Source organism: Xenopus tropicalis, chromosome 6 (assembly GCF_000004195.4).
Source record: "Xenopus tropicalis strain Nigerian chromosome 6, UCB_Xtro_10.0, whole genome shotgun sequence".
Taxonomy (NCBI): domain Eukaryota; kingdom Metazoa; phylum Chordata; class Amphibia; order Anura; family Pipidae; genus Xenopus; species Xenopus tropicalis.
In genome coordinates, this window is record NC_030682.2 from 36,771,729 (window position 1) to 36,791,449 (window position 19,721).

Genomic DNA, 19,721 nt, shown 5'->3' on the forward strand with positions numbered 1-19,721 from the left:
CAACAAAGTGGAAGGATTGTACCTTTCCTTTCTTAAAAACTTTTCCTTCTCAAAAACTAAACACAACTCCACCAATATGCACACTATTATATTTGCAAGATATGTTATGTGGTTAAAGGCTTGTGTTTTCTTTTTTTTACACATTTGAGAGCCAATAATATTTTAGTTGGAGCTTTTGATCATAGTAATATTGCCGTTAACTGTGGCAATTAACTACATCAAGTTTAATGTATATGTCTTTACTGTTCTTCATTAAGTCAGTGGTTTTTTTTTACCATTTTTTGACCACTGAGGTCAATCATTTGGCCCTTACCCCCTTAAGTCATACATGGTTACAAATATATAAAAACATTGCTCTATTTAGCAATTCAGCCATAGTTCCAAGAATATCAAGTACAGCAGATCTGGGTTTCTTTTCCAAAAGTATTTAACAAAGCAAAGAGGTATTCTTCCCAAATCTCTTTTTTCTGACCAGGAGGATTGACCCCCAGACGCTTCTCCACCCTTAAATATGCTGACACCACAGTTTTGGAAACACTAAGGGGCACATTTACTAACCCACGAACGGGCCGAATGCGTCCGATTGCGTTTTTTTCGTAATGATCGGTAATTTTGCGATTTTTTTCGTATCTTTTGCGATTTTTTCGGCGTCTTTACGATTTTTGCGTAAAAACGCGAGTTTTTCATAGCCATTACGAAAGTTGCGCAAAGTCGCAATTTTTTCGTAGCGTTAAAACTTGCGCCTTTTAAGTGTTAACGCTACGAAAAAATTGCAACTTTGCGCAACTTTCGTAATGGCTACGAAAAACTCGCGTTTTTACGCAAAAATCGTAAAGATGCCGAAAAAATCGCAAAAGATACGAAAAAATCGCAAAATTACCAAAAAAGTTGCAAAATGTTCGTTTCCAATCGGAATTTTTCCAATTCGGATTCGAAATCGTGTCTTAGTAAATCAGCCCCTAAGCTAACCACTTAACACGTAGACACTAACACAAGAGAGACCTTAAGGGGCTGATATTTTTCTCCTAGGTTCACAAATATATATTTTTTGATACTGCAACCATTTTGTTAAAAAAGTTTTCACCTGGTAAAAACTTATAATGAAAAAATGTTACAGGAAAAAACTGTCAAAAAGCCACTGACCCCAACTGCACTTAGAAGTCATAAACAACCCCTTGCGTTGGAAACGTTTGAAAAAAAATAAGTCTTAACAAAAGTACATGCCATAAAACAAAGGTTTTTAATACAAAAAATATATAATTTTTGTGAATTTGCATTCCACACTTGCAGAATAAAAAACACAGATTAATCAATAATTTGTTTGTTTTTAAAAATTCAGAGATAAAAGCTGAGTTTTCCTACTCTAATCAGCTTTATAAATGTTAGAATTACATTACCAGGTATAATGAAAGTTTAATTCAGTGTCAACAAACATACATTCAGTTGATTTATTCACAAAAAAGCTCGTCCCCACCCTGGGAAGGGAAATATACTGTACTCGTCTTCTGTGTATTTTCCCAGTGGCTCTCTAGAGTAATTCATCCCACTCTTTTTTTGTGGGTGTCATGGGATTGCAAACATCCGCAAACTGACAGGAACTTGGTAACATGCCTTGGGCTGCTAACAATTCTTTAATATTGCAGTTATCCAAAGGAAGCATCAGATTTATAAAATAAAACATTTGCTGGGAAAGAAAGTGGATTGGAACTTCACACATAATTACAAGTTACAATCTTGTATGCCCTAAATATTTTTTTACAGTTACTGAAACAATCAATACAGAGGGTAGATGAGGTCTGAAACGTGGTGGTAGAAATATAATAAATCCAGCTTTTTTATTTTATCTACTTCCATTAAAGTTTTGTAAAAGTCACATCATTACAACATTGAGCCAAAGGTCATTCCCAAAGAGTAACTCTTTCCATTTAGCTAGAGGATTCAAAAAGTGTTAGGTTATAGAAAAACTTAAAACTGTCATACCATTTACAGTATTATTTTAAACCATTACATCTATTTGGAATGTATAGGGGATGGGTGAGCTTCCAGTCTTCTTCAGTTGTACAAGAGGTAATGTTGAACCATTTTCACAACACTTTGTAAGAATAGAAAACTTATGTGTTTGCAACAACGGGTATGGGATCCCATATCTGGAAACCCGATATCTAGCAAGCTCCGAATTACGGTAAGCCTGTCTCCCATAGACCCCATTTTAATCAAATAATTCAGATTTTTAAAACTGATTTCCTTTTTCTCTGTAAAAATAAAACAGTGCTTTGTATTTGATCCCAACTAAGATATAATGAATCCTAACTGGATGTAAAATAACCCTATTGGGTTTAATTAATGTTTTATTGATATCTTAGTAGACTTAAGGTATGAAGATCCAAATTACGGAAAGACCCCTTATCCAGAATACCCTTGGTCCCGAGCATTATGGATAACAGGTCCCATACCATATACTGTACGTACAACATGACATAACATGCCATTTCTCTTAGCTTAAACAATATTATATTATTTTCATGTAATCTAATATTTGAAATCGCCAAAATACTTTGTTTTCTTTTAATTTTAGTGAATGCCTACTGAATTTGTTTAAAACATATGACCATTTTAGTCTTTCCTGTTGATTTTTGTATGATATAAATCATGAAACAATACATATCTGGCAAATAAGTTTCCTTTTCCTTGTGTATTGGGTGCCCTTTTAACTAGAGATGAGCAAATCTGTCCTGTTTTACGTCACCAAATCAAAATCTGCAAAACTGCTGAAAAATTCATGAAATGGCAAAAAGTTTGCCAAATGTATTGAAGTCAATAGGTGACAATTTTTTTTTACGCGCGTCAATTTTTGCTGCGTGACAAATTTTTTTTTACACGTGCAACTTTTTTTTATGCATTTTTTTCTCAATCCAAATGCATTCAAGTCAATAGGCTTTTTTTCCAGTGAAACTGCACCAAAAATTCACAGATGGCAAAATGCGGAATTTTGCCGCAAATCCATGCCTGCCAAAAATCATCACTAGTCACTATGTTTACTTCACCCTTGGTCACTGAAGGTTTATTTTTCATTGTTGTCATCATATCATGAGCATCTTTTTAAAAGATCATGATGCTATCTTTTTAAAAGATATGGAGGACGCTGATAAGAAGGTAATTTGTATGCATTTAAAAAAAAATTTGTGTATATGTAAAGAACCAAAACACCAAAACTATAACACAGCAAGGACTCAAAAACTACAAATTAGTAGACACGTGAATGAGCAAAGCCAGGGCAGCCTGCATCTGGGCCACTTGCTACTGTTTGTGCTCTATTCTGCAAGATCAATTGTGCCTATATTTATCATGTGCAAATGTGCAAAGCCAAATATTATGGTACTTTGTCAAGTGAAAATGTCAGAGTTACAAGGCGCAAAGCCAAATAACATGGTACTTTGTACAATTTTTTAAAATTTGCACTTCTTGCTATGGTTATACAAAAGTTTGTGTATATTCTGGAATTTAACTTTGATCCCATTTTGGAACAGAAGATGGCTATAGAGAATTGTTTAGATCAGGAAATCAAGTTTTGCAGACTAATCTAAATATTATCTTATGGGTTTTCACATTTATTTGACTAGCATCTAGTGTTCTAGATAGGGATTGTGAAAATGACTAACTACTGGTACCAAGGTCTTTCTATAATTCCTCCAAGTAAATATGGTGTAAGTTGTATTTTCAAATTTGGCTCAAATGTAACCCTCCCGTATGTCTTGGTTTCCCCAGAACTGTTCTGGATATTGTTGATTATTATTGATACTTCTTAAAAGAACATGGGCACACATCCCTGTGTTCTAGTATTTAGCATAAGAGAATAAGCAAAGGTTTTTGTGGCCTAAACAATAAGTGAGTGTTTCTGTTTCTTCTCCATGGAGCCGCATCCATTTATTGTATACAATTAAAAAAAACACACAAAGTAAACACCAACATTCTTATAAATCAATGCTGATCCTTGCTGTTCTTTTGGTACTTCATCATATTGCTCACTTATATGGTGGCATGTACTCAGGTCTCACCCATCATAGTCATGAATTTTGCAGGGAATGTTCAACAAAGAGGTCCAACAAACATACGTTTTGTGTAGAACACTACAATTTATGGGTTTTTAATAATTTATATACATTTAACAGTTACTGAATATTAATCCAATTTATATAGTGCTTTTCTCGTTGGAGGAAATTCAATGTGAATTTAATTTTGAAACTCAAAAGCAGAAAAGCTGATATATATACGTGTTTTTGAAAAGTCTTTTAAATGTATTTCCAATTTTCCTTTTTACACCCACTATTTCCCCCAAGACATGAACTCAGTTTCACATTGTTAGCAATTCCTTTTCCGGAAAAGGGATTTGTCTAGTGGGGGGAAATGGGAAGCATACAATAAGAGATCCTTTTCAGCCTTCTGACTTTCCATTTTTCTCTGCCAAGATGTAATAAAGTACACCTCTCATCTCCCGACTAGCTATACTGCATCAGTCCCATCTTCTGTAATAATTCCATTTTATACAAATTCTAATAACCACATATTTCTTTCTTTCTTTTACTTTCTTTTTTTTTTTTTTTTACTGTTGGTTTAGAGAAGAACACCTGGAATTTCTTCTGCATTGCTAGTAATAAAGTTGCTTTAGTTGTGTCCTTTTTAAAACTTTAAGAACTGAAAAGAGCTTCCTAACAACTGTTTTTTCAGTTATAGATAATTGCAGGCAAATAACCTACTGTAAAAAGGCAAGACATTTTTCTTTTTCCACTAAGAGATGAGGTTAACAGAAAACATCCTGTAATTGCCCCCGAAGGAATAGACTGTACCTGCAGTCAAACAGGAAATGATTTTCTACAATATTAAAACAAATACATCTAGAGCGACTATACAAAAAATGGCAAAATTAAATAGTACCTTTCTAGTTTAATATGTGCTTTTAAAGGGAATACTTGTTCCTCCTTTCCTACCTCCTTTATTCATGACACTTATTTTTGGCATTTCACTACACGTTGTTCTATTAAAAGTCATGGCACATGTTCAGCTTCCCACTCGTCTCACGTAATGGGCAATGGTTTTCCTTGATCCAAAGGCTACTCAAGTTTCACAGAATGAGTGAGTCTTTCCTGATGAACTATTATATGTTTTTTCCATAAAAACATTATTAGATTGCAATGAATGTATTTTTTATTGTACTAGTGAAACAGTAGAAGAGATAATTGTGCCTTGAGAAAAATGCCAAGTGAAAGTTTGGCCATCAAAAAATATTTGTACTTATCCTTAGGTTATGTAATTATGTAATTCTGCAATTCTTTTTATTTCAATACTATTATCTTTATTTATTATTCTGTATTTATATAGTGCCAACATATTCTGCAGCACTTTACAGAGATTATAAATCACTGACATTAGTCCTTGCTAAAGTGGAGTAAAAAATGGGAGAGAAAAATGGGAAGAACCCAATCGCATTTACACACTATAATCAATCAAGTTCATCTGTCTGTATTCTTTTGGAGTGCAGGAGGAACATGGAATGCCAGAGTATGAGACAAAACCCACACAAGCAAAGGGAGAAGATATAATTCCTTGCAGATAGTGCCCTGGTTAGAATCAAACAGAGGGCCCTAGGTGCTGCAAGTCAGCATCTATCTATCAATCATGTTATTTATGTTTACAATATTGTTCATTTAAAATCTAGGTTGAAATGTCAGGTTGTGGACAAAGTAAAGAAACACACTCTGTCAGAAGTTCTATGTCTAAATATAAATAAATATTCAACTAATGTTTATTGCTACTTTTTCATTATGTATTTGTAGGAACTTAGTTATGACAACGTTCAGGAAAGGTTGGAAGACATATTGATGCAGGTGCTTTGGGGGAGATGATGGCTAGAGGGTTAGAGGAGATTTTAAACTAGGCGTGGGCGGGGGGTTCAGCGAGTAATTCTGTGGTAGACAGGTTAGATGAGGTAGTGGACAAAGTAAGGGAAAAAGAGAGAGATGGAAACTTGCTTGGGGATACTGATAATGGCAGGGATGACCATAAGTTGTATATGCAAAATTCTCACACTGGTATCAGTATTAAATGTATGGTTACAAATGCAAGGAGTCTGACTGGTACAATTGGAGAGCTGGAGGTGTTGGTGCTGGAGAGGAAATATTATGTGATTGGTGTTGCTGAAACGTGGTTGAATGGCTGGGCAGTCAGTACTGGAGGCCATACGTTGTTTCGGAAGAAAAGAGGCAAAAGAAAAGGAAGGGAGTCTGTCTGTTCATTAAGCAGGAAATAAAAGCAAATATTAAGGAGGAAGATGATGGTAAATGAGGGAGCTGAAGCCTTATGGGTTGAGCTTTTCACAGATAATAAAGGGTCCACCAAATTAATGGTAGGGGTATGCTATAGACCCCCTAATGTAAGCAAAGAGGAAGAGGCTCAGCTTCTGATGCAAATAGAAAAGGCTGCTAGTTTGGGGCAAGTGATAATAATGGGGGATTTTAACTACCTGATATTGACTGGATCAATAGTACTGCTGGGACAGTAAATGGGAACAAGTTTATAAACTTGTTGCATTACAACTTTATGTCACAGGTTGTTTAGGAGCCGACCAGAAACCATGCTATCCTGGATCTAGTGATCTCTAAAGACCCAGAATTTATAGAAAATGTGCAAGTAGTTGAACCCCTGGCTAATAGTGATCATAATGTTATTTAATTTTATTTTTGGTGCAAAAAACAAATATACACTGGGGCAACAAAGACCCTGAATCTTAGAAAAGCTAAATTTAGCTCCATAAGGGTTATGCTTCAGAGCATAGATTGCGGCATGTGTTTTCTGCTTAAAACACAGAACAGAAACAGTTGTCATTTAAGATTATATTAAATCCCTACTGTTCTTAGTTTATTCCATTTAGAAGTTAATTCAGAGGTAAAGAAGTTAATAGGGAAAAAAAAGGAAAGCATTTAAGAAAAAAGTCAGAAGGGACAGTTTGCATCTGTGGTGGGCAAGTCATTTGAAGGCTTGTTAAGGGATCACATACAAAATTATGTACTGGAGAATACCATTATGAGCAGTAATCAGCATGGTTTTATGAAGGACAGGTCATGTCAGACAAATGTAACTGCTTTTTATTATGAGGTTAGTAAGAAACTGGACAGTGGACAGTGGAAACTGGCAGTAGATGTGATCTATTTGGATTTTGCTAAACAATTTGATACCATTCCCCACAAACGACTGCTTTCTATATTAAGGGCTATTGGTCTAAGTGAAGTCGTTTGCACACTGGTTACAGGATCGGGTACAGAGGGTGGCTCTTAATGGTAAATTCTCTACTTGGAGTAGAGAAGGACCTTGGAGTCCTTGTAGATAATAAACTTTGCTGTAGCAAGCAATGCCAGGCAGCAGCTGCAAGGGCAAACAGAGTTATGAGCTGTATTAAAAGTGGCATAGATTTGGGGGAGGGGCTATTCTTCCACTTTACAGAGTGCTGGTAAAACCCAATCTAAATTATGCCATTCAGTTTTGTTCCCCAATGCTCAAATGGGACATTAATTAGTTAGAGAGGGTACAGAGAAGGGTAAATAAGCTGGTAAAGGACGTGGAAAGTCTTAGTTATAAAGAAAGACTGGGGTTGTTTACACTGGAGAAGAGGTGCTTAAGGGGTGATATGATAACTATGTATACATAAATATGGGGATCTCTAAGGCTTTATTTACCAGTAGGTCCTTACATGTAACACAAGGTCCATTCCGATTAGAAGAAAGAGCTATGAAGTTGTGGAATTCTCTCCCCGAATCAGTCGTACTGGCTGATACATTAGATAGCTTTAAGAAGGGGCTGTATGGCTTTTGAGGCAAGTGAGGAAATACAGGATTATGGGGGATAGCTCTTAGTACAAGTTGATCCAGGAACTGGTTTGATTGCCATCTTGGAGTCAGGAAGGAATTTAGGAAATTAGAGAGGCTTCAGCTGGGGTTTTTGCCTTCCTCTGGATACTCTAGCAGTTATATATAGGCATTAAGGTTGAACTTGATGGTCAGGAGTCTTTTTTTCAACCTAACTTACTATGTTACTATGTAAGAACTCTAATTAAAAAGCTGAATTAAGTGAATATATAATTCAGCTTTGTAAATAATTTATAGATTGTAATCTCCTAGTATTTAATAGGAGAGACTGTATAATGAACACTTTCTTCCCTGACAGAGTCTCTGTATATCATATCTGTGATATTTCCTATGTTCCCAAAGTACCTTTGAATGAAAGCTATCTAAGCTTAGTTAAGCTAAACTATTTTCCCTTGAAACTCTTTGTAATTGGGAGCCAAAATCTTACTATTTACAGCTTTTTAAATTCATTCATAAAATATGAAACAGGTTTTGAGAGGCTAAATATAACAAAGGTGGCATTACTCATACAGACACATTGAAGTTCTCTTTTAATCCAGAGCCAATCACAGTTTGTGTTAAATGCATCTTTGATTGACTGTGGTTTAAACTGTTTAATTACAGCAAGCAATCAAACCTTTGTTTTAATTTTCTAACTTGTAGTACACTGATCAAAGCTCAGTGCTGATTGGTTGCTCAAGTAACCAAACTGGAAAGATTATGCACCTATGTTACCAAATAAACCCTATTTTTGTGAACAATGCAAATGATAATACAGGTATGAGACCCGTTATCCAGAATGATTGGGACCTGGGGTTTTCCGTATAAGGGGTCTTTCCATAATACAGATCTCCTACCTTAAGTTTGCTAAAAAAAATTATTTAAACAGTAATTAATCCTTATTGGAGCCAAAACAATCCTAGTGGATTTAATTATAGCTTAGTTGGGGTCATGTACAAGGTACTGTTTAATTATTACAGAGAAAAAGGAAACCCTTTATAAAAATGTGAATTATATGATTAGAATGGAGTCTATGGGAGATAGCCTTTCCGTAATTCGGAACTTTCTGGATAATGGGTTTCTGGATAAGGGGTCCGATACCTGCATATAGATTAATCAAGTAGATTTGAGCAGGACATGAGATAGTGAAGATGCTCTCAGGCTATTTGTGCATTTAAATCATTCACTTACAAATGGTCATTTTGTTTGTAATGCACAATGTTTGCTGCACTTAGTTTTAGAAGGCATAAACAGTATGCAGTGGGTCATACTATGAACACATTAAAAGATGCCCCAAGTTGCAAGAGCACTAACGGTTACAAGAACCCATCCCTTAGTGCTTATTCTAAGAGCACTTGCACCCAGGGGTGTGCTACTCTTTGCAGAGAGTGCCAGCTTCAAAACCAGGTGGTGCGCTTCAGCCTTGTTCTTTTAATTTTTGAAATTTTTATTGGGTTTTATAAACAATCCAGCTTTTGAATGACAAGAATATCAAAACAGTGTTTCAATCATGACAGAGTAACATATTGAGCATAGATGCAGAGTAAAATTGCAGTGCTCCTTGTCATTTATAGTACTAAGCCAGGGGTGGGTAAACTATGGCCCGCAGGCCACGTCCGGCCCCTTGGCCTTTTTAATCCGGGCCCACCGACGACGCCAAGTCTCATCACGCGAGACTTGGTGTCATTGGCGGGCCGGAATTAAACAGACTAAGGGGGCGTAACGCTGGCCTGGCCCTGCCCGCCCTGGCCCGGTCTGGCCCGGGGGTAAGTAAATGTGGCCCGTGAGCCAAAAAAGTGAAAGGGAAAATCAAATTGTCCGTTTTTCAGAACTGCTTGTGATTAATGGATTGGATTTTAATAACCGGGGGAAAGGGGGGAAGGGAATGTTCCAGGCGGTAAGATGTCTAAAATTAAATAAAAAAACAATAGCCAATAGGACACAACTGACAATATTTTCTGTTTGGCGAGGGCCTGATCAACATCAGCCCTGTTCTTACCATGTGCCTTAAAGAAGGTGGTAAGGATGGGGCCCTGATGTGGCAAAAGCACAAACGCTCGAGCGTTCATGGGAACGCTCCGAGCGTATTTTCGCCGATTTTTCGGGGCGTCCGCACAACTTTTTCGTACGGCGCACGACTTTTTCGGACGTTTGCACGAAAAAATCGGAAAGGTTTTACCGCTGTTTACAATTGTTCGGTACGAAAATTTCATGACTTTCGGATCGCCAATACGATATTATCGTGACTAATACGATTTTTTCGTAAGCATTTTCATGATATTTGCGATCTTACGAAATTTTCGTTTCCAATACGATTTTTTCCCATTCGTGATTCGGATTCGTGGATTAGTAAATGTGCCACTTTGCATCTGAATGTAATGATTTCTGTATGTTCATATACAAGAAACACAATTCTATTCTTTATTTGACATTAAATAAATCTATTATTCCTAAAGAACCACTGGCCACCTAATGATGCCAATAATTGAGTTACAGTTCAGCTACAATAATCTTACTCCATTCATACTCCATTAACCCAGTGAAAGCACAGCTAAGAAAGAGGGTCACGTGTAACAGATGTTCTACTCAAGCAGCTGTGGCAAGAATTGATATCATTTTACACCCCCCTTTAAGGTTGTTACATTGTTTTTTGATTTAATGTTTAAAATGTGTTAAGTTTTTTCCCCAACATGTTGCAGGACTTCTTCATGATTTTAAGACTTCATAGCTTTGCATTATGTTTTCCTAATTGTGTCTGATGTCCCAAAGCACACAAATAATAATTAGGAGCTGCTCAGTCATTATAAAGGAGCACTACACCCCCCCCCCCCCCAGGTATAAAAGCCCCCCTCACCTCTCCCTTTTTTGGTTGGGTTTTTCTATAGAGCCAGTTTTTAGAGTTATAGACTAGGTGAGAACGGAGAGGTGAGGGGGGTCGATACAGGCCAGTTAAGGGGGCTTTTATACCTGGGGGAGGGGGGGGCTGTAGTTCTCTTTTGATGAATGAGAAATTAAGTTCATACTCCCTATCTTCCTATCCTTTTTATTTCTGCTGACTTCTATATATTGTCTTTTTGTTCTGACAGTGTAGCCTTCATGCTTCTTGCAAAGGGATATAACACAATAGGAGGGCTATCGGTGTTTATAAGGAAGCGGTGGCCAGCCAGCTTTTAACAATGATCATTTTTACATTTAAAATTGCATAGAAATTAGGAAAAGTTTAAATAATTATGCAATGCAATGAAATTAAAAAATAAAAATTGGTAATAATATATAAGATATTTTATAAGCATTTTGTTGTAACATTCCCTGCAATAAGGGGGTCAGCCAAATATCATAGAACTTGTTTCCCTTACCATATCCCAGTTGGTTAGATGGATTTAAATTGAGATGAACAAAGAAAAAAGTCTACAAAATACCTAAAAAATACTGTAAAAGAATTGCCTTTTTTCCAACACCAGTAATAAGTCAGGATTCCCCATGTTAAAAAAAAATCTTTATAGATACACATCCCATTTGAAAGGCACAGTTAATATTTTATGTATTTCTGAAAATCTAACAATAATACATCTGGCTTCATTCCATGCGGATACTTAATCTAACTCATCATTTCCTTTCAATACGTCCAGAAACCATCCGTTATTTCAGCTGAAAACCCAAGAGAGCTTGGAAAAAGATACATTGCTGTTTTCTTTGTTATTGTACTACTTCTTATGGTTTCCATAGAGTTGTAGGCATGCAAAATATATTCTTTAAATATATTTCCTATACATTGTAATTTTATGTATATGTAAGAAAGTATATTTTTATATAGCAATACAGGAGGAAGGAGGTGCCAGTGCTATAGAGCTCATAAGCGAGTCAAAGTACTAGGTTACATTGATGTACCTAATTCATAAGGATTTCTGTATAAGCCCCCGGGTACACCACTGTTGAAATAACTTTTACCAAAGATTTTTTCTGAGGCAACAAGCTGGTGACAGTTCTATACCAAATCTTGTTAAGTCCTGCACTGGGTTGCTGGCTTGAATAGAAGCAAAACTGGCAAATGTTTTATGAGGATTATTTCAATTGAACTGATTACATTTCCCAGAATTTGCAGAGGTAGACACCTAAAAGCATTTAATATCAAATGAATGGCAGTTTTGCATTTAAGCATTCTTAAAAACCATGCTGTGAAGCACAAAGTACTAAGTAATGCTCACATTATTATATTATTATTAACATTTATTTATAAAGCACCAACATATTCTGCATTACTTAGTACCGTGTGTTATTCATATGGAACAAACCCACAATTTGGAATATTTCCTACCATGAGCCATGCGATGAAACCAGTAGTATCCAAAGTCTACGCCAAGGAACGTCAACCACCATGTCCATGGAGAATCCCAAGGCAGCTCAATCAGTCTGTAGTTGTTCCATATGTAGATGTAAGAGGCCACTTCAACTCCTCTAAATGCAACACTGTATTAATAGAATATAAACACTCTATTAAACATAATCACTTTATTTCAGAAATGTAGCATTTAGTGGTCAGCTTTTTAAAAGCAAACATCTTATTTGTTGCTATGGGTTACTAAACATTTGAAATCTTTGTGCCTTTTATAACATATGGGGTATACACAATGTATTTGAAGAAAGCAAAAATAACCATCACAAGCTACTAGTGGTTGTTTATTATATAAAGGGACATAATGCTTTTTATACAAACGCATTTGAACAACCTTTTCACATATACTCTAAGGGGCACATTTACTAACCCACGAATCCGAATTGGAAAAATTCCGATTGGAAAACGAACATTTTGCGACTTTTTCGTATTTTTTGCGATTTTTTCGGCGCCTTTACGACTTTTCGGAAATTGTCACGACTTTTTCGTTACCAATACGATTTGCGCGAAAAAACACGAGTTTTTTGTAGCCATTACGATGCGCTCGTATCTTGTCGCGACTTTTTCGTATTGAGCACTCGTAAGCAGCGGGCGAAACTTTCAGACTTAGCATGATTTTGGAAGCCTCCCATAATACTCAATGGCACCCTGCAGCTCCAACCTGGCCCAAGGAAAGTCTCCCATAGGGCTCAATGGCACTCTGCAGCTCCAACCTGGCCCAAGGAAAGTCTCCCATAGGGCTCAATGGCACTCTGCAGCTCCAACCTGGCCCAAGGAAAGTCTCCCATAGGGCTCAATGGCACTCTGCAGCTCCAACCCGGCCCAAGGAAAGTCTCCCATAGGGCTCAATGGCACTCTGCAGCTCCAACCTGACCCAAGGAAAGTCTCCCATTGGGCTCAATGGCACTCTGCAGCTCCAACCTGGCCCAAGGAAAGTCTCCCATAGGGCTCAATGGCACTCTGCAGCTCCAACCTGGCCCAAGGAAAGTCTCCCATAGGGCTCAATGGCACTCTGCAGCTCCAACCTGGCCCAAGGAAAGTCTCCCATAGGGCTCAATGGCACTCTGCAGCTCCAACCTGGCCCAAGGAAAGTCTCCCATAGGGCTCAATGGCACTCTGCAGCTCCAACCTGGCCCAAGGAAAGTCTCCCATAGGGCTCAATGGCACTCTGCAGCTCCAACCTGGCCCAAGGAAAGTCTCCCATAGGACTCAATGGCACTCTGCAGCTCCAACCCGGCCCAAGGAAAGTCTCCCATAGGGCTCAATGGCACTCTGCAGCTCCAACCCGGCCCAAGGAAAGCCTCCCATAGGGCTCAATGGCACTCTGCAGCTCCAACCTGGCCCAAGAAAAGTCACCGTACTGAAGCTTGAATGAATCCGAATCTTTCCTACTCGGCGCGGAGGCTACGAAAAAGTCGCGACTTTTCGCGCAAGGTGTAATGCTACGAAAAAGTTGCCAGATTTTGCGCAACATTCGGAATGGCAACGAAAAAGTCGCGACAATTTTCCGAAAAATCGCCAAATACTGATCATTACGAAAAAAACACAATCGGATGCATTCGGCCCGTTCGTGAGTAAGTAAATGTGCCCCTAAGACCGCCACAACAGTGGTATTAAGTCAAAAATACTTTTGTTTTTCTAAATGAATTAAACTTGCATATCGAGTGTTCGCTTATTTATTAGTGGTAAACTTGTGCAACTAAAAGTAACTTGAATACATGAATTGTCAAGTTTTAAACTTGAATACAACTCTTAAACTTGAATACCAAACTCATAGACTCGAATTGACAATATGGCTTGACTTTGCCTAGGACAGCTCCCATTGACTTCTATAAAAACTTGCAAGCTTTTAGATGGCAAAGTTTTACATTTGAGTTTTCGGATTGTTTGTAGTGATGAGCAAATTTTTTCACCAGGCATGGATTCACAGCGAATTTCCACATTTCACCATTGGCGATTTGTTTTGCAAAACTTCTGTGAAAATTCAGCGGAAAAAAATAGCTGCGTGTAAAATTGGGCACAGTCATGTGAAAATAGGCAAAGTTGCATCAAGATGGGGACAAAAAAGTCACACGACAAACGCATTTCTCAAATTTTTCACTTTTTTACCAATTTTTCTGCCATTTTGCGAAGTTTGTCGGCTGAGCGAAATGGGACAGATTTGCTCATCACTAATTGTTTGCTCTTAATACATACAAGACATTTGAGTTTTCTAACCATAACTCGAATTCAAGTTTTTTAAACACAAAAAAATGAAGTGCAGTGTGCAGCAAAACCCTGGATCCCAGTGCTTCTTGAACGAGTACTAAGCAGCATGATTTTTCACCCTAGTATTTGTGTCTGGGGCATCATAAACAGACTCTGATACCTTCTGTTTCAATCACTTTATTTTAAAATAAATATTTAATGAAAATATATTGACATTAAACCTTCTTCTCAGGGAGCCCCAAACCTCTCTAAAATGTTTGTGATATATAAAAGCCGCTCAAAGAGTTAAAAATAACAATTTAACAGAAAAAAAAGGTTGCTTTAGAAAAGAAGTGGCTATAGAGGTAGTCACCATATTTCACAGGTGCTAAAAATACAGTGTGCTTTATCTGGCTCTCGCTTGCGAGTTTAGATTTTTTGCAAACAGCCAAAGCATTAGAAAAAAATGCACAAAAGCTGCAGAAAGGGGAAGAGTCAAGAAAACTACCTATACATTGGCTTATCGAATAATATACAGCTATGGGATCTATTATACAGAAACCTGCCATCCACAAAGCTCTGAAATAGGCATTGCCATTTCCCCTACAGTCCTTTTAAACATGCAAATTATATTTTTTATGGATTTGCTATTTTCTGTAATAATTAGACAGTACCCTTGTGTATTTGATAAAAACTAAGCTTGTACATATACATACTTATAGTAAAACAATCCTCATCCTTTTTTTTATATTTTGATGTAATCATATAGCTTTAAAGACATGGTTCTCCAAATTACAGAAAAAACCCTCATATATGGAAAACCCCAGATAACAAGTATTCCAGCTAACACATTTCATGCACTGTATATTCAGCTTTGCTTCTCATTAACTGGTCAAAATATGCTGGAAAATACTGTTATTCAATGTTGTTAGACAAAATTCTGATCATTAGCAAATGTAGATATCACAACTCATAACAAAAAGAACTACAAAGCCTTTATACCAGAGGAAAATCTGGTTGCAGACAGGGGGAAAGGGTTTTTATAGTATGGTTTCAATTGGCATGAGGGGATAATAGGTAGACATAAGTTTTGCCATTTACAAAATAAAGTAAAACTGCCAGTAACTAAAATCTCCTATTTCCTGCACAGGTGCCAGGCTTTAAACAGACCTTCAATTTACAGCCTTGTCACCGAACATAATAGTGCTGACACAAATCGATCTGAAACATGCCTAACACGCACCAGCTACAGGCTCTGTTTTATCTTGTATTTGCCTTCGGTGGTATGTCATTTTATTGCGCTCAGTAAGTCATGCACTCAAGAAAAACTGGCTTTAAGTAAAACATAAAAGTCAGCTAAATTTTTTTGAGAGGCAATTAAACATCATGATGAAACCTTTTTTTGTGCTTATCTGCTAAAATGAGACATATACATGCACACATACTGCATAGGTAGCATTAAATACAATTTGATCAAGGTTTTAAGATGAATATGCAATATGATGTTCAAAAACTCATCTCATATAGGCACATAGATATTTTAGGGACCTTGTCGCTTTTCAGACAGATATGGACAGATATGAATAGGAAATCCAAATTAATTACACCAGTTAATCTACTGTACATTTACTGGCATCCCACCAACACTTACAAGCACATGTCAACAAAAAAAATATTACCAGGCATGCATCATAGCTTATATCTTTTACAACGTATGTGACTGTCTTTCCTGGGTATCAGTAAGCAAGAATTTAATACCAGGATCACTGTTAAGTGAATGGACATACTTTCCCTTTGTGCTAAGAGTTCTCTATTACATTGTCTGATGGAACTTTGTAAGCTTCACTGGGGTAGGAGAAATGTTTGTGTGGCGCAGCTGTATATATTGGTACTATATAAATAAATAATAACCCTTTTCACCCCTTTATTGATTAGATCTTGCTAAATGGTGCTAGTCAAAACCCCCTGCCCCCAAATAGCCACCTACTATTCTTATAAAGGGGAAATGCACTACTTATGATAAAGCTACCAAGGCCTTTGCCATTGGTGTGAGACTTTGTTACCAGATGCAGTAAACAGTTTGCAAATTTGCTTGCTGCTTTCACAACAGGAAGCCATTTAAACACTATTCACATGTTGAATCTTTATTACAGATCTGTTAGTTAGTTATGTTATACAGAATACTACAGTTCCCAGAATGCACATGCCATATGTTACTATGCAATTTCCTGTGTGTGATGTAAGTGATTGCTATTGGTTCTGGGGGTGGTATGATCTTGATCTTTAGTTCCTGTTCCTGTTACTGTGTGAGAGCTCTCTCTGTAGCTGCATGTTTCTGTGTTTTACTGATTAACATTGCTGATATGCATCTCTCCTAAATAAAGTTTTTAAAAGCAAGGGATTGTGTGGAACTACACAGTGTCGGACTGGCCCATCAGGATACCAGGAAAACTCCCGGTGGGCCCAGGTGTCAGTGGGCCCTCCTGCTCCTGACCATTTGGCCTATTTCTAGTCATTCCCTATTTGTGAATGGGAACAAAGAGGAGAAATAGATAGAAGAATAGATGCTAGCGTGTAAATAAAAGAGACTGGGAGAATGAAGTGGTTGGGTGAGGAAAGGAGGAAAAATAGATTGGAGAGTGGGTCTGTGGTCTAAGGTTTTCTGGTGGGTCCCTGGGGTCCCAGTCCTGGACATTGAAGCTCTGATAAACTCTGCAGAGGAGATTGAGGCAGAGTATGAAACAGTCCAGATCGCATTGTTATGTGGAAAAGCAGAATTACACGTGCAATACAAAGAGACAGGGAGGAAGTGAATAATGCAGCCAGCTATGCTGTCCCCCAATCCAGATCAGCATCTCAGAATAACACAGTGAAACTTCCAACGTTGATTATTGGGACATTTTCAGGAGAGATCAGTCACTGGCAGGAATTCTGGAGACAGTTTGAAACAGCAATTCACAAAAACAGCAGCCTGTCAGAAATTGATAAATTTAACTATTTGAAATCATACATGCGTGGTGCTGCTGCAACTGCTATTTCTGGGCTGCCCGTATCCAAGGAAAATTACACTGAGGCAATAGAAATACTGCAAACCAGATTTGGTCACAAGGACTTAATAATAAGCCAAGGCCTTTGCCATTGGTGTGGGAATTTGTTACCAGATGCAGTCAACAGTTTGCAAATGTGCTTGCTGCTTCCACAACAGGAAGCCATTTAAACACTACCCACATAGGTCAGTTTGTAATTACAGGCAATAAGACTCTTTCTGCAGCAGAAATATCAATCTATTCAATCTTATTCAAAAACCCTTCTCGGCATACGGAAATAGGGATCTGAGACAAACTAGTTATATTGCTGCTAAATACCATTAAGTTGATGGAGGTGGATGTAATCCAAGGTACATCTTTGTCTATAATTACATTTAGCTCTGGATTGTATTTTACAAAAACTGTATTGCAATGACTAGCTTGTCCTACTAAAAACTTTGTAAATAATTGGGTAAATAATTGGTATGATGTGGTTCATACTTTTAATTGTCATTAAATGTGACAATTGCGTTGCCTGCAGTAAGCTGTCTTCAAATTTTAATTAAAGTATTGCTTTTAAAAGTAACTTTTATTCACTTTTTTGAGTGGCATTGGATAAGAGATTACATAGCTATCCAACTTCCAGCCTGATTCGCGCCTAGGCATTTTGCATTCCAGGAGGCTACTGACATTCTACTCTACTGTATCTTCTACAAATATTCCTAACTGTCAGGAACATGAAACCAAAGCAGAAACTGTGGTGTTGGTTGGTATGGAGGATGAATGATATACTGACCTTGTGTGATGAGGTAAATGAATTCCGCTTGCAGTCAGGCTTATATGACAAAGAAGTGTCTCTCAATAAATAACTTGAAAGGGAAATCAGTTACCTTGGCCAAGGCAATAAAATGGAAAAATATACCCAGGAGTATTTCTTTAGAAAATTGCTGGCCAGCTCTGTAGGACATGAACACGGCTACACATTATTAAAACTCTGTATTACTATGCTGCACATATATTGGGGCCATTGTAAAGAAACAAAAAAAAAATCCTAGTACAGTCCTATTTTGACTGATTTCTCTGAATTACTTATAATAACTAAGCCAGTATAAACCCATGGTGATGGTAAAATAATTCCATTGTTTTGTTTTAAATTATTACATTTTGTTTAGAAACCTAAAGGCATGGTGCTCCCATTGTGGAAAAAATCTTTATCCAGAAAACCCCAATTCCCATTCTGGAAAATAAATCTCAGATCTGTAATACAATTTTTACATTAACATTATAATTTACAGACTAAACATCAACTAACATCAAATAATGACATTATGAATTATGACTACATTTATTACATGTATTTGTGTCCCCGTTAGCAAATGGGTATTTTAAATGACTGAATGGAAGAAAGAGCTGAGTGCCTCTTATAGGTGTCATTGCTTCATTGGGCTATAACAGTTCATCTAACAGAGTAACTAAACATGTACCAATGATGTAAAACTGTAAAATATAAAGTACTGATATAATCCACAGAACTGGGTATTACTGATAAACAGAAATAGTGGTGGGTAATGTGGCAGAAAGACCTTCTAATGATAACTCAAACTAAACCCAAAAGAACAGGTTTAAAGGGGTAGTTCACCTTTAAAATACCTTTTAGTATGATGTAGACATTGATATTCTAAGACAAATTGCAATTGGCCACATCATTTGTTTTTTAAAGTATGTAGATGTATTGTTCATCAGATTTTCAGTTTGGTATTTCAGCAGCTATCTTGTAGCTAGGGTGATACTTACCCTAACAACCAGGCAGTGGTTTAAATGAGTGATGGGAATGTAAGGAGGAAAGGGCCTGCATAGAAAGATAAGTAATTCAATGTAATAATAACAATAAAATTGCAGACTCAAAGAGTAATAGTTTTTAGCTTCTGGAGTCCCCAGACCCCCATTTAAACTCAGAAAATGGAGACAAAAAAATTAAAAAACTATCAAAAATAAGTAACGAAGACCACGTGCATAGCTGCTAGGAACAGGTCATTCTATAACATACTAAAAGTTGACTTAAAGTTGAACCACCCCTTTAAGTAGTAAAGCTTAGATATAAAAAAGACATAAGTTCACCAGGTTCAAAATTTATAATGTCCAGAAAGGTCTGGGTGTCTTTTACACTCATAAAATGTGGCCGTCTGGCAGATTTCCTATAAAGAAAAAAAAAACATCAAC

General features: G+C 37.1%; 1 protein-coding gene across 1 annotated transcript in view; it reads right to left on the reverse strand.

The window, feature by feature from the left end:
* The window catches only part of agmo (alkylglycerol monooxygenase), a 135,062-nt gene that overhangs the window by 95,185 nt on the left and 20,156 nt on the right, over positions 1-19,721 (reverse strand). Inside the window, 1 exon segment of the mRNA NM_001011313.1 lies at positions 12,211-12,362. Coding sequence (NP_001011313.1) covers positions 12,211-12,362 — 152 coding nt within the window.